At 41.0% G+C, this 16,911-nt stretch overlaps 1 protein-coding gene across 1 annotated transcript in view; it reads right to left on the bottom strand.

Moving 5' to 3' along the window:
* tmeff1a (transmembrane protein with EGF-like and two follistatin-like domains 1a) overlaps window positions 1–16,911 on the bottom strand; it is a gene marked incomplete at both ends in the record, with an annotated part of 76,032 nt that overhangs the window by 13,003 nt on the left and 46,118 nt on the right. Inside the window, 2 exons of the mRNA XM_084188185.1 lie at window positions 608–737; window positions 8,040–8,149. Of these exons, the coding sequence (XP_084044311.1) occupies window positions 608–737; window positions 8,040–8,149 (240 nt within the window). The remainder of the gene's footprint in view (window positions 1–607; window positions 738–8,039; window positions 8,150–16,911) is intronic.

Raw genomic sequence — 16,911 nt, 5'->3', positions numbered from 1 at the left:
TGTATGGGTGGTCCCGGGGATCGAACCCACTACCCTGGCGTTACAAGCGCCGTGCTCTACCAGCTGAGCTACAGAGGACCACAGGTGAGCGGATTCTCAAACCAATCAATGAAATCAATAAAGTATTGAGGAGAGCAGAAACCCTGTAGACACTGCTGCCCTTGAAGACTAGGATTGAGAACACCTGGGTTGCATTCTAATTCCCTACACTTCTCCCTGAAGTATGCACTTGCTCACTCCCCCACATGAACAAAGCGAATTGGATTGGCGTCCGCTAGAACTAGCGCTGAAAGAGTTCCTACCATATTCCTTCCACCAGTCTGTTCCTTTTAAATCCACGAGATGAGTGAAGGAGTGCACACATCGGGGTGAAAGGTAGACAATCAGACTGCAGCACTGAACAAGTCTATATCCATTGAACGTTATTGTAATAATATAAATATAATTACTAGAACAGACATTTCTATTCAAGTGAATGTTCTGTTCTGGGCTGTGATGGGTTGACCAGTGGACATGTGAGTCAAATTGCTGTGGTCTCGGGGAATTCTTATTTTTCCTTCAACAAATTATATTTCTCTGATTGTAAAGTAGAAGTGGAAACACTCACCTGCAGAGCATGGCCCATCAGATACCCTTGATATGAGCCTCTGCTGTTTGCAGGAGGCCTGTCTCCGGTAGCACTCATTCTGGTAGGTATCGCCATTGGAGCCACACACAGGGATGTAGTTTTTGTGACACTGAAATGAAAAACAGAAAACCAAACAAAAAAGTGAGTGTGTCTATGTAATGCAAAGAGAGGCAATATAAAAGTGCAGGTACTTTCACAACAAGAACATGTGAAATAGGTAGTTGTAAAATAGTAGTAAGCTAGTTGGCTAATGCACAAGCTGTCATCGTGTTGCCATAGCCATAATAGAAATATACAGTGCATTCGGAAAGTATTCAGACCCCTTCCCTTTTTCCATATGTTGTTACATTACAGCCTTATTCTAAAATGGATTTTTTTTTTTTTGATCCTCATCAATCTACACATAATACCCCATAATGTCAAAGTGCAAACAAGTTTTTAGAAATTGTTGCAAATTTATTTAAAATAAAAAACTGAAATACCTTATTTACATACGTATTCAGACCCTTTGCTATGAGACTCGAAATTGAGCTCAGGTACATCCTGTTTCCATTGTTCATCCTTGAGATGTTTGTACAACTTGATTGGATTCCACCTGTGGTCAATTCAATTGATTGGACATTATTTGGAAAGGCACACACCTGTCTATATAAAGGTCCCACAGTTGACAGTGCATGTCAGACCAAAAACCAAGCCATGAGGTCGAAGGAATTGTCTGTAGAGCACCGAGACAGGATTGTGTTGAGGCACAGATCTATTTTGCAGACAGATCATTTCTGCAGCATGGAAGTTCCCCAAGAACACAGTGGCCTCCATCATTCTTAAGGGAAGAAGTTTGAAACCACCAAGAATCTTCCTAGACCTGGCCGCCTGGCCAAACTGAGCAATCGGGGGAGAAGGACCTTGGTCAGGGAGGTGACCAATAACCTGATGGTCACTGACAGAGCTCCAGAGTTCCTCTGTGGAGATAAGAGAACCTTCCAGAAGGACAACCATCTCTGCAGCACCCCACCAATCAGGCCTTTATGGTAGAGTGGCCAGACGGAAGCCACTCCTCAGTAAAACGCACATGACAGCCCGCTTGGAGTTTGCAAAAAGGCACCTAAAGAACTCTCAGACCATGAGAAACAAGATTCTCTGGTCTGATGAAACCAAGATTGAAATCTTCGTCACGTCTGGAGGAAACCTGGAACCATCCCTACGGTGAAGCATGGTGGTGGCAGGATCATACTGTGGGGATGTTTTCCAGTGGCAGGGACTGGGAGACTAGTCAGGATCGAGGGAAAGATGAACGGAGCAAAGTACAGAGAGATCCTTGATGAAAACCTGCTCCAAAGCGCTCAGGACCTCAGACTGGGGCAAAGGTTCAACTTCCAACAGGACAACGACCCTAAGCACACAGCCAAGACAACGCAGGAGTGGCTTCAGGACAAGTCTCTGAATGTCCTTGAGTGGTCCTGCCAGAGCCCGGACTTGAACCCGATCGAACATCTCTGGAGAGACCTGAAAATAGCTGTGCAGAGACATTCCCATCCAACCTGACAGAGCTTGAGAGAATCTGCAGAGAAGAAATGGGAGAAACTTCCCAAATACAGGTGTACCAAGCTTGTAGAGTCATACCCAAGAAGACTCGAGGCTGTAATCATTGCCAAAGGTGCTTCAAGTAAAGGGTCTGAATACTTATGTAAATGTAATATTTAATTTTTAATACATTTGCAAACATTTCTAAAAACCTGTTTTTGCTTTGTCATTATGGGGTATTGTGTGTAGATTGATTTGGATTATTATTTTTTATTTTTTATTTTTTTCAGAATAAGGCTGTAACGTAACAAAATGTGGAAAAAGTCAAGGGGTCTGAATACTTTCCGAATGCCCTGTACATTCTAGTCATCTCTCATTCATTATGAGGGAACGTCATGAATGTTTATAACCTATGTCATGTCACATCTAGGAAGCTTCATAAAGGCTTTGCAGGCTAGGACCAATTGAAGACATACTGTAGGCTATTGCTCAGTCTCCCCATTAGACTATCTCCGTCTCTCTCTCGCTCTAAGGTATTCTGGTCTCTTCACACACACACACCTGTCCTCCTTCTGTTGCAATTACAGTCACATTAGAGAGAAATATGGCGGCCTTCTCATTCCACCTCAGACTACAGAAAGCAACCTAGACTAGAGGGAAAAAACAACAGCACTCCTCTTCGAAGCTATACCAAGCACCAGGGGTGGGTAGTAACGCACAACAAGTAACGCTTTACATGTACTTAAGTCCGTTTTTGGAAGAACTAGAACTTTTCTAGTTACTCTCTGTGGGCTGTACTTGTACTCTTACTTAAGTATTTTCTGAAGGAAGTAACTTACTTTTTACTCTGTTACATTTGACCAAATCACTTCTGTAATATAGATTTATATTATTCTATCATCGCTGTCAAATGAAAACCTAGTGACTGTTGTGATTATACATTTGTTTTACATGAATTGATACTATTGGTTCTCCTTTACGTCTGTAAGAACGTTTCACGGAATGTATTCAAAATAACTTGTCATCAAAACTCTTAAGTCCATTGGCTCTCAAAGTTGTCCGTCAAACCCCGTATCTCCACCACAGCTCTTGAAGTGAAGCACACGTCTTCACTCCTAAGGAGATTTTTGTTCGTGGGTTCTTAGCCAAATGCGATCAGAGTTCAGTTGCACTTTAATTATCTTCTGCCTTTGTAATATTATATATTTCTGGATTAAGATAAGTATTTTTCGGATATCATTCTGCTGTTGAAATTGGGTTTTGAGGGCGAGTGCAAATTAAATGGCTAGGTAGCTAACTAGCTAGCTGGTTTGCTTTGGCTAACCCAGAATCTGACAGAATGTTTAATCTCCTGTTTTTAGTTCCCCATATGATCTGTTTGTTTGCTAAATTAACTAGCCACCTTGTCATTGGCATGTAGCGTGAACAGATTAATCAGATGTGTGGGCCAATAGCTAACTAGCTAGCTATCACATTAGGTTCCCACTAGATAAGCTGGCTAAGATAGCTGCAATGTCAATCATGTAGCTAGCTAGCAAGCTAGCTAACTAATGTTAGCTAGATCAATCGGTCAGCCCAGTGCAGAATCCTCCCACTCCATTGCTCTCTTTCACTGTGGGTGTGGGGGTGTGTGTGTGTGTGTAAAATGTCATTCTGTTTTTATGACTAGGCCTATAAGCCACATCTGTCATATAGTGAAACACTGCAGTAAGCTTTTTGTGCCTTATAGCTACTAGCAATAAAATGTTTTGTGTTTCTTTTTATTTACAGCTTGTAGTGGCACAACTGAGGGGTAGGAAAATGGGCCAGCCAAGAAAATAAAAGACCCTTCAAAGTGGAAAGGAGAGGTTTGTACCTTGGTAGGAAAAAGATGGAGCTCACTATGGCAATTGATATCTGCACTGTTTGATTATTTATTGCTTACATGATTGTTACCTGAATACCTACAGTACCAGTCAAAAGTTTGGACACACCTACTCATTCAAGGGTTTTTCTTTATTTTTAATATTTTCTACATTGTAGAATAATAGTGAAGACATTAAAACTATGAAATAACACATGTGGAAACATGTAATAACCAAAAAAGACAAATCAAAATATATTTTATATTTGAGATTCTTCAAATAGCCACCCTTTGCCTTGATGACAGCTTTGCACACTCTTGGCAGTCTCTCAACCAGCTTCATGAGGTAGTCACCTGGAATGCATTTCAATTAACAGGTGTGCCTTCTTAAAGTTAATGCGTTTGAGCCAATCAGTTGTGTTGTGACAAGGTAGGGGTGGTATACAGAAGATAGCCCTATTTGGTAAAAGACCAAGTCCATATTATGGCAAGAACAGCTCAAATAAGCAAAGAGAAGTGACAGTCCATCATTACTTTAAGACATGAAGGTCAGTCAATCCGGAACATTTCAAGAACTTTGAAAGTTTCTTGTAGTGCAGTCACGAAAACCATCAAGCGCTATGATGAAACTGGCTCTCATGAGGACCGCCACAGGACAGGAAGACCCAGAGTTACCTCTGCTGCAGAGGATAAGTTCATTAGAGTTAACTGCACCTAAGATTGCAGCCCAAATAAATGCTTCACAGAGTTCAAGTAACAGACACATCTCAACATCAACTGTTCAGAGGAGACTGTGTGAATCAGGCCTTCATGGTCGAATTGCTGCAAAGAAACCACTACTAAAGGACACCAATAAGAAGAAGAGACTTGCTTGGGCCAAGAAACACAAGCAATGTACGTACAGTGAGGGAAAAAAGTATTTGATACCCTGCTGATTTTGTACGTTTGCCCACTGACAAAGAAATTATCAGTCTATAATTTTAATGGTAGGTTTATTTGAACAGTGAGAGACAGAATAACAACAAAAAAATCCAGAAAAACACATGTCAAAAATGTTATAAATTGATTTGCATTTTAGTGAGGGAAATAAGTATTTGACCCCCTCTCAATCAGAAAGATTTCTGGCTCCCAGGTGTCTTTTATACAGGCAACGAGCTGAGATTAGGAGCACACTCTTAAAGGGAGTGCTCCTAATCTCAGTTTGTTACCTGTATAAAAGACACCTGTCCACAGAAGCAATCAATCAATCAGATACCAAACTCTCCACCATGGCCAAGACCAAAGAGCTCACCAAGGATGTCAGGGACAAGATTGTAGACCTACACAAGGCTGGAATGGGCTACAAGACCATCGCCAAGCAGCTTGGTGAGAAGGTGACAACAGTTGGTGCGATTATTCGCAAATGGAAGAAACACAAAAGACCTGTCAATCTCCCTCGGCCTGGGGCTCCATGCAAGATCTCACCTCGTGGAGTTGCAATGATCATGAGAACGGTGAGGAATCAGCCCAGAACTACACGGGAGGATCTTGTCAATGATCTCAAGGCAGCTGGGACCATAGTCACCAAGAAAACAATTGGTAACACACTACGCCGTGAAGGACTGAAATCCTGCAGCGCCCGCAAGGTCCCCCTGCTCAAGAAAGCACATATACAGGCCCGTCTGAAGTTTGCCAATGAACATCTGAATGATTCAGAGGAGAACTGGGTGAAAGTGTTGTGGTCAGATGAGACCAAAATTGAGCTCTTTGGCATCAACTCAACTCACCGTGTTTGGAGGAGGAGGAATGCTGCCTATGACCCCAAGAACACCATCCCCACCGTCAAACATGGAGGTGGAAACATTATGCTTTGGGGGTGTTTTTCTGCTAAGGGGACAGGACAACTTCACCGCATCAAAGGGACGATGGACGGGGCCATGTACCGTCAAATCTTGGGTGAGAACCTCCTTCCCTCAGCCAGGGCATTGAAAATGGGTCGTGGATGGGTATTCCAGCATGACAATGACCCAAAACACACGGCCAAGGCAACAGAGTGGCTCAAGAAGAGCACATTAAGGTCCTGGAGTGGCCTAGCCAGTCTGCAGACCTTAATCCCATAGAAAATCTGTGGAGGGAGCTGAATGTTCGAGTTGCCAAACGTCAGCCTCAAAACCTTAATTACTTGGAGAAGATCTGCAAAGAGGAGTGGGACAAAATCCCTCCTGAGATGTGTGCAAACCTGGTGGCCAACTACAAGAAACGTCTGACCTCTGTGATTGCCAACAAGGGTTTTGCCACCAAGTACTAAGTCATGATTTGCAGAGGGGTCAAATACTTATTTCCCTCATTAAAATGCAAATCAATTCATAACATTTTCGACATGCGTTTTTCTGGATTTTTGTTGTTGTTATTCTGTCTCTCACTGTTCAAATAAACCTACCATTAAAATTATAGACTGATCATGTCTTTGTCAGTGGGCAAACATACAAAATCAACAGGGGATCAAATACTTTTTTCCCTCACTGTATATTAGAACGGTGGAAATCTGTCCTTTGGTCTGATGAGTCCAAATTTGAGATTTTTGGTTCCAACCGCCGTGTCTTTGTAAGATGCAGAGTAGGTGAACGGATGATCTCTGCATGTGTGGTTCCCACCGTGAAGCATGGAGGAAGAGGTGTGATGGTGTGGGGGTGCTTTGCTGGTGAAACTCTCTGTGATTTATTTAGAATTCGACCAAGAAGGAGAGTGATGGAGTGCTGCATCAGATGACCTGGCTTCCACAATCACCCGACCTCAACCCAATTGAGATGTTTGGGATGAGTTGGACAGCAGAGTGAAGGAAAAGCAGCCAACAATTACTCATCATATGTGGGAACTCCTTCAAGACTGTTGGAAAAGCATTCCTCATAAAGCTGGTTGAGAGAATGCCAAGATTGTGCAAAGCTGTCATCAAGGCAAAGGGTTGCTACTTTGAAGAATCTAAAATCTAAAATACATTTTATTTTTTTAACACTTCTTTTTGGTTACTACATGATTCCATGTGTTATTTCATAGTTTTGATGTCTTCACTATTATTCTACAATGTAGAAAATAGTAAAAAAAATAAAGAAAAACCCTTGAATGAGTCGGTGTGTCCAAACCTTTGACTGGTACTGTACATCGATGTTAATTCCATGCTAAAATGTGTCTTGATGATTTGCATACTTGTAACATGATTGAGTTGACTATGGCAATTGATATATGCTCTGTTTGATTATTTATTACTTACATGATTCTTACCTGAATACCTACTTTGATCTTTCATTCCATGCTGAATTGTCTGATTTGCATACTAGTAACATTATTGATAGTGAAATGTTGATATTTGTTGTTGTTTTACTGATATAATGCTTACATCCTCCTTGATCTTTCATTTTGAGTAAACAAAATTTAACATCACACTTGGAGTAAATATTTTCAGTACGCATTCACCATCACCTCTACATGAAATGAAATAGAAAAATTATTCCAAGGTCTCTTACTTGAGTAGTTTCTTAAGAGGGTTACTTTTACTTGAGTAAATTACAATCTAAGTAACAGTACCTTTACTTAAGTACAGATTTTCAGTACTCTACCCACCTCTGCCAAGCACATAATTCATACTTTTTTCAACACAAAAATACACACACTGCAGGTGCATGCACACATACACAGCTTTTTCTACATGGATTTTCAATATTTTTTTGGGAGTCCATTTTCTCTCTCCATTCAAACTCCTATTTTCCCTAAGCCTTAACCTAACCCTAATCTTAACCCCAAAACCCTTAAGCCTAACTCCTAACCCTAACCCTAAACCCAAACCCTAAACCTAACCCTTAAGCCTAAAATAGCATTTTAACTCATTCTAAAAATGGAAAAAGTCCCACCTTTTTAAAAATATAGTTTTCATACCTTGTCAGGACATTCTGGTGACTTGTCAGGACATTCTGGTGACTTGTCAGGACATTCAGATCCTAATAATGTAGGGAAACATGTACACACACACACACACACACACACACAAAATATGGCAGAAACTACACCACGTACCTGGAACTGGCACACACACTTTAGCGTGGCCCCGTCATCCCTGCAGACGCCTCCAAAACGGCAGCTGGAGTCGTCACACACTCGTAGGTCGCTCTTCTTCTCCGACAGATCTAGTAAGACAAAGGAAAAAAGAAAAGAGGTCATTCATTCATCTCTTCATTCATTTTGAATGTAGGCTACACACCTAGGCTGAGTCCCAAATTCCCTATTTAGTGACTACTTTTGACCAAGTCCCATCCACTCAAAAAATGCTGGGTTAAAAACAACCCAATTTAGGTTATTTGGTAGATACTGGACAGAACACATGCTAGGTTATTTTGACCCAGTCAGTTGGGCTGTGTAAATAACCCAACATGTTGTGTTCACTACTACCCAGCAATCTTTGTTTTCATTTCAACAATTTACTATCTGTGATGTTCTAGATGCCTTGCTTAAGATTGATGTAAAAAGAAAATCCACTGGGGCTGATTTGCTTGATCCATTTTTACTGCAGCTCTCTGCCACCCTGATTGCTGAATCCTTAGACGATGATACTGTTGTGTATGCTATTGCCCCCACAGTTGACCAGGCTCTATCTGAACTACAGTCTGCCTTCATGGTACTACAGAAAAACTTTATTGACCTGAAATGAGTATTGAATGCAGATCAAACTAAGTATGTTCTCTAGAGCGCATAAAAATAACTTTGATGATTTAAGCATATGTACTTTGGATGGTGTCCATATTGATCGTGTCCCTGCTTACAAATATCTGGGTATCTGGATAGATGAAAAGCTGTCTTTTAAAAAGCATACTGATGAGTTAGCTAAGAAGCTGAGAATAAAAATGGGTTTCTTCTATAGAAATAGGTCCTGCCTCTCACTAAATAGTAAAAAGCTGATTATTCAGTCGACGTTCCTATCAGTCCTAGACTATGGTGACATCCTCTACATGAACGTAGCTGCCACTTCATTAAAGCCGTTAGATGCAGTTCATCATAGCGCACTGCGCTTTATTATGGGCGACAATTTTAGTACTCATCATTGTATTCTCTACCAGAAAGTTTGCCCTCTTTGATGTCACGTTGGTTGATGCATTGCTATGTTTCCATTTATAAAGCCCTTTTCCAAAAAGGCCCACCGTACCCAACATCTTTACTAAACTTTAGACATAAGAGTTACCTCACGCTGTCTCAGGGATTGCTAACTCTTGAAATTCCTGTGGTCTCTACTGAGTTAGGTAAATTAGATTTTAGTTTTCTTGCACCTTATTTGTGGAACAATCTTCAAAATGTTCTTAAATTTGATGTTTTGGTGCCTTTAGGGCAATTCAGAAAGATGATTGAGGACCTTATTACTGATGAATGTGTTTGTTTTTTATGACCATGTTTTTCTTTCTTTCTGCTTGCATTTTGTATTTATATTTTGATGTGTGTATTTTCTGTAATTTCTGTAATTCAGTGCTCATCTGTAAAAGAGACCTCCCTGATAAAATAAAGATAAAATAAAATAGAAAATAAAATGTTGGGTTGTTGGGATTACATGGTGTAATTTAACCATAATTTGGGTATTTGTTACTTTAATGCTGGGCTGAGCTAGCAGCTGGGTCTTTTTGAATGTAATCCTTAGGTTATGATGAACGGGCTTTCATTCCCGTTCATCATGTTAGGTTTACATACTGCAAATTAACATTTTCTTAATTTTTGGGGTATTTTACTCAATCTTCTAGAATATTATGATTATTTATTACATATTATAATAAGGTATGCCAACTTATTGCATAATAAGGTATACAACAATGGGATTTACAAAGGCTTTTAGGGAACTCATCCACTTCTGTAACATGCTGACTAGACCGGGCACGGGCGTGCGTCCACCATCGCGCGCATGTTGATTTTGTCGATCCACACCAGACGCGATCAGGACGCGCAGGTTGAAATATCAAAACAAATTCTGAACCACCAATATTAATTTGGGGACAGGTCAAAACGCATGAAACATTCATGGCCATTTAGCTAGCTAGCTTGCTGTTGCTAGCTAATTTGTCCTGGGATATAAACATCGGGTTGTTATTTTACCTGAAATGCACAAGGTCCTCTACTCTGACAATTAATCCACAGATAAACGGGTAAACCTAGTTAGTTTCTAGTAATCTCTCCTCCTTCAGTCTTCTTCTTCTTCTTTGTACTTTATATGGCAGTTGGAAACCAACTTTAAGGCACATTACCACCACCAACTGGTCTGTAGTGTGGACCTCAGTTCAGCTTTCAATCACCCACTTGGGTATATGCTCCTAAAAACCAATGAAGAGATGGGAGAGGCGGGACTTGCAGCGGGTCAATCATAAAAAATAGAACCAATTTCTATTTTATCGCCTGGCTACGCAGACGCTTGTTGAAGCAAGCATTTTGGAGGAAATTATTGAATAACATGTATGTGTACATTTATTTTGCAACGCTCGCGTACATAACACGAGCGGTGTGGTCAGCATGTAAGCCTCATTGAAGCTACAAAAATGTAAATGTTCAACCTTAACGTGATAACCATACAACAGACCAGATGAACGGGAATTACATTTACTCTCACGGGTGGCTAAAAATAATTATCTGAAAGCCACGGCCCTACTAAACTTTGCCTCCAGTCTTCTGACCTGACCCGCTGGGTCATATCTCAATAGGCCAGCACCAATAACCCAGCATCAAAAACCAACCTTGCTAATTAAAAAAAAAAAACTAAGTGACCCAACGTCTGCAACCCAGCAGTTGGGCCAACCAAACATCCCAGCATTTTTAGTGTAGTGTAGGGCTCTGATCAAAAGTAGTGCACTATATAGGAAATATGGTGCAATTTGGGACACAGACATATAACCTGACAGCCGGACATGTCAAGAGAAGTACTAACACCAACGTTGATCAAAATACTACATTTGGTGTCATTGTGTTGGATCTAGCTAGCACACCAATTAAATTCACTTAGGATGTCCATACTAGCATACTACTTAGTATGGTTTCTTCTAGTTGAGCTGGATAGTTGCTATACTCTGCTGAGGTAAGCAAAAATAATGTTTAATAATGTTTACATACTGTTTTACCCACTTTAAATGTATATACTGTATTCTAGTCATGGCTCATCCTATATAACTACTGCTGTCCACAACATTCACATACATATATATTTATATTCCGGAATCTGGTGCGGAAGATAATTTCTTGCAATTCTATCCATTTTGCCATGGGGTTTTGTACTGTGTATTTAAATAATTTATTCTTGACATAGCTCATTATAATATTTCTACTACTGTACATTGCATTTTAGTTACACTGTTTATACGATGTAAATAAACACCCTTGCACGGAAGTACTTTTGCGGCTCCGCCATCATTTTACTTGATAGAGGTTAGGTTTTTCAGTTTAGCCTTCTGGCCTACTCTACGCGACACTATTATATTCGACTGTATGCCGGTATTATAAAACCGTGCTGCCTATGATATTGTAAAACTTGAGATACATATAGCTTATCTATTTACTAGGTTACTAGGTTCAATTTAATGAGAGATGCACATGGTAATTTGACGAACGGACTTGTTGGAAAGGTGACATCCTATGACAGTGCCACGTTGAAAGTCACTAAGCTCTTCAGTAAGGCCATTCTACTGCCAATTTGTAGATTGAGATTGCATGGCTGTGTGCTTGATTTCACCTGTCAACAACGGGTGTGGCTGAAATAGCCGAATCCACTAATTCGAAGGGGTGTCCACATACTTTTGTATATATAGTGTAAAAACCCAATAATCTATTGATAAACTAAATATTGAACAACAATTCGTCTTTTGCATGCCATGGCATAATGCCAATAGTTCCAAATTATACAACAAATAAAGGGCGTTATTGTCACCATAAAAGACGAATGGAGGCTTTTTCCAGGCGGTTTTAATGCTTGTTCAAGGTCTGATTTATAACGGGAATCATGCGTATGTATGGCATGTGCCAAGTTTATACATCTAAATATTTTTGTACGTGCGTAGACTTTTCAGAAATAGCGCACGCAGAAATTTTGTGTGAAATTTACGGAACTGTTATAAATGAGGCCCCAGCACACTTGAATTAACACAAAAAAATCTAACTTTGGTCTCCTGATGTGGTTTAAGCATTGTTGTGTCCTTAGAACATCCAATTTTGTTGTTTTTCTATTTTAGGAAAACCTAAAAAAAATAGACAATTCAGAAACTATTAGCCTACTTGTACAGTACAGCTTGGGTTGGCCTGACTGTGAAAGACCCAATATGGGATTTAGCATTTTAGGTCATTCAGAGTGTATGTCACAAGCTAGGTTTCCATCCAATTGCGCAAAAATTCAACGCCAATTCAACGCAAAAACGTTTGCGTTGAATAGCAAATGTGCCTCCTCTGGTCTTGGCATGTGCGCTCTAGCCAACAGCTGGCAGATACAGTGTGGGTAGGTTGTGCTGGTAGGCTAGTCTACATAATGAGATTATTATGGATAAGAGTCAGAATATTTTAATTTGTCAAACGGCAGTTAAGCATCGATCACCAGAATAAGACCCTCAATATTTATTGGAAAGGAGCATCAATCACCGTGCACTTTCACCACCCTGCGAAGTGCATCATAATTTATTTCATCTGTAGCCTAATAAACTGCATGGTTTCCCGAGTCATAGTGGGAGGACCACACACCATATCATCGTGTGAATCCAAGTTTACTTCGATATGATGGTTATTATATCAATATTTGTGCATTAAGGCGTTTCCACTACCATTTCTCACCTAATTCATTTTACCGACACAAAAAGATCCCACCATGTCGAATGAACAAATTATCTGTCAGCATTTATAAAATTGTACCGAAACTACCGTGCTTAAAAAAATATATGGTATGACTTTACTCGCATAAAAACTGTGGATGTAAAAGCGGTTAGTGTTTCTCATATAATTTTTCACACAGGGCGCCTTTCCTTTGTCAGGCGGGCCGTTTGGGAAATGTTTGGCAAAATTAGAGTATACCCACTTCTCCAGGCACCACTACACCACTGGTTCTATAGTAATTATAGGGCTGGTGACTACAAAAATGTGCAGAGTACCTAAATTAGCGACGTTTAGCAACATACTCCGCAGAGATAAAAGGGAGGGAATCCTGCCCGCTCATGGGCGGGATTAATAATGTAGCGGTACTAGCGTATTACTCAGTCATGCCTCTGTCTGTGTCGCACACCATGCCTGAGTGGGCTTTGAAGAGCTGTGCAATGGTCTGTAATTACCACTTTTGGACCAGCCTAGACTAGCTAACGACTATCTGCGCTAACCAGACTTTCAATGTTGCTCCCAGAACGAGACACAAAAACACAGTGCTACTGTGTTAGTGAGTAAGACCCCTAGGCCTAGACCCTATGCTATCTCTAGGCACTCATGTAGATCTGAAATGATTGGATAAATTTAAGCGATATTTGCATCACCTTGCCCTTAATCTCTCGTGGACAGACGCACGTAACATAAATGGTATCGTAGCATCTGTCAACAGATTGTGGGATGTGGCGACTAACAAGGAACTTTGTTCCTGTGCCCTGATTTCTTGTCACTGATCATTTGGATAAATCGCGATTTCACAGGTGCTCGCATCTTTCAAATTTAGCCCGAAACCTGGAGAGAGAGGGGGGTGGAGCTACCGCCCTGCTTCCGTAGTATATTTTCTAACACATCTCCCCCGAGAACTTAATTACACAAGATTTTACTTCTGGGTTTCCAAGATTACCTTGCCCTAGACTGGGTGGAATTGTTTCCCTTATTGCTTACACCTATCCAATTGTTTCAAATCTACAGGAGGGCCTAGGTACACTCTTGGAAGAAAAGGCGCTATCTAGAACCTAAAAGGGTTATTTGGCTGTGCGCATAGGGGAACCCTTTGAAGAACCATTTTTGGAACCAGGTAGAACCCTTTTGGTTCTAGGTGGAACCTTTTTGGGTTCCATGTAGAACCCTTTCCACCGAGGATTCTACCTAGAACCAAAAAGGGTTCTCCTATGGAGACAGCCAAATAAACATTTTGGAACCCTTTTTTTCTAAGAGTGTAGTTGGGGCTTGGGGTTGATTTGGAAATCAGAATGACGACAGCCTTAGATGTGCAAAGTATACTCAGCTTTCCAGGAACGACAAGCTGGTGGCTCTGTGGATTATTGTGTGATGTAGAACAAGTGTGTAATGTATAAGTAATGCACACATAATGTAAAACCTGTTCCCATTTTATATGTTCATCTCACAGAGTCTAACTTCATCTCAAATAGCAACCCTATTCCCTACATAGTGCAGTACTTTTGACCAGAAACGTATTCGCCCTGGTCAAAAGTATTGCACTTTATAGGGAATAGGGTGCCATAAGTTAGAGAAGCTGCTCTCTGGGCTTACCGACCACTTAGAGAACCATGTAAACTATTCCAATGTAAACCCATTGCAATGGATTATGCCTTGCATATATTGTACAAAATGTCTTGTTCCAGAACTCTCCAGATGTTTGCATACCTAAATCGATTATCTTCGTCTCAGCGTTGCAGTTCTTGAACAAACCAGTGCGTCTGGCACCTACTACCGTACCCCGTTCAAAGGCACTTAAATATTTTCTCTTTCCCATTCACCCTCTGAATGGCACATATACAATCCATGTCTCAAGGCTTAAAAATCATTTTTTAACCTGTCTGCTCCCCTTCATCTACACTGATTGAAGTGGATTTAACAAGTGACATCAATAAGAGATCATAGCTTTCACCTGGATTCACCTGGCCGGTCTATGTCATGGAAAGAGCCTTGTCTCCTGTCCTATAAATACTGTTACTTAGTCATGCTTCTCATTCCAGACTGAGCCAAATGAGACAATTTCATGGAGCATCAAAGAGGTACATGTTGCTTAAGCGAACTCTCTCTCCCGACCAGCACAAATTGGCTGATTTGTATCCTTTCTCGTTTGACTACCATACTCTCTGACTATGCAATGTCACTTCTGACCGGCAGTCGACGTCAAAGCAGAGCGGAGAGGAGCAGAGAGAGGAGCGTGTTGAGGTGGCCAGGACCCTGAACCGTCTGTGTAGTTGAATTTGTTCCGGGGAGGGGCTGTCAACAACAGCCGTTTACGGCAGCTGTCCACTGCTGGCTGGCCTCAATCTCTCATTGTTTCCTTCCTTCCGCCGGCTAGTGTGCCTTTCATGGCTAATTAAGCCAAGCCATTGCCCCATCCATCAGGGTAGATTGTGCCTGGCAGGATGCGGTTGAGGAGGAAGCATGTGTGTCTGTGTTTATGAGTGTATTTTGGAGTAAGCATTTCAGTTGCAGGCATTTGTGTGCTTAACTTAATATACATAGACACCAAATGTATATATTAACAGAAATGTCTGCATATTGTGTGGGTGCTTGTTTTCAACAGAGCACTGTCCATCTATTTGATATTTTCCCTGGAATATAGCCTATATATTCCAAGAAACTCACTAGAAATGAGTGATGAAAAAAATCTAATTGATACAGTTATATCACAATATTACTTTTGGACAATATTATATCAATATTTGACAAAGAGTATCGATTTGTACGTGCGCCAAAACTCCTGTATTTTTCATCGTATAGCTTGTTCTCCATCATCTTTTTAAATAGTGAGCCAACATGTTTACAGCAAATGTATTACCCTGACTGATCAAAACTCGTTTTCTCATGCTCTCTCTTATCTTCCTGCAGCAGAAATATAGTGATCAATATGTTTGGAGTATCAAATCGCAATACAATTGCAGAATCGAATCACAATACATATAGAATCGTGAGATTCATAAAAATTGTGATAATCGCAATACATCTTTTTTAATTTAACCTTTATTTAACTAGGCAAGCCTGTTAAGAACAAATTCGTATTTACAATGACCCGGACGACGCTGGGCCAATTGTGCGCCGTCCTATGGGACTCCCAATCACGGCCGGATTGTGATACAGCCCGGAATCAAACCAGGGTCTGTAGTGACGCCTCTAGCACTGAGATGCAGTGCCTTTGACCGCTGTCCACTCGGGAGCCATATCGTATGCATATCGTATTGGCACCTAAGTATCATGATAATATCGTATAGTGAGGTCCCTGGCAATTACCAGCCCTACTAGAAATGCAACATAATTCCTTATTCCTGAACTGGAGAGAACTCAGTGGTCCGTGGCTGTCTGGGCCGTGGGCAGATCGACCTCTCAGTCTCAAATCCCCCTGCTTGCCTGAGTCGTCATGCCCATCTAGCTGTCTGTCTCCTGGGTCGTTATCTACGCCGGGCCCCCCTGACTCCAGGCTAGTAGACGTCAATACTTCATCTCCTATCTGGTAGACTGGGGCCTACACTTCACTGGTTTCCCTCGGCTCAGACAGAAAGGGTCTTTTAGCCTTTAACCCTTTCAGCTTGAAACTGTTTTTCGGCTTGAAACACCAGGATTAAAGGTTCGATTCCAGCTGTGGCCACCCATATGAAAATGTATGCACAGATGACTGTAAGTTGGATATTTTTTCGGTTTTGTTATATTTCAGTCTTCTGAAAAAAGGCTTTCCACATCACATAATCAGTAAAACCACTTCTTAATAAACTACTTTAAACTGCTATTTCTCTCTCTTCATAATCCTACAACAGTCGTTCACTTTTTAAATGTGAGTGCAGCAGGACTCCTGATGGGTTCGTCTAATTACTTCATTTGAATAACAGGCTCTGGCTCGGAAGCACAGCCTCCACCTGCCACCCGGGTAGCTGAGTGATAGCCGTCTCTTTTCAGACCCTTAACCCGAGATTTATAGAGGGACACATCTAATCTCCCATCCCCCACTAACACACACACACTCACAAGAGCATGTAAAACAGACAGACACACACTCACATGC

Source organism: Coregonus lavaretus, assembly GCF_964263955.1.
Source record: "Coregonus lavaretus genome assembly, chromosome: 23".
NCBI lineage: Eukaryota > Metazoa > Chordata > Actinopteri > Salmoniformes > Salmonidae > Coregonus > Coregonus lavaretus.
Note: the sequence above shows the minus strand (reverse complement) of the source record. Positions and strands in the feature narration are given on the sequence as shown.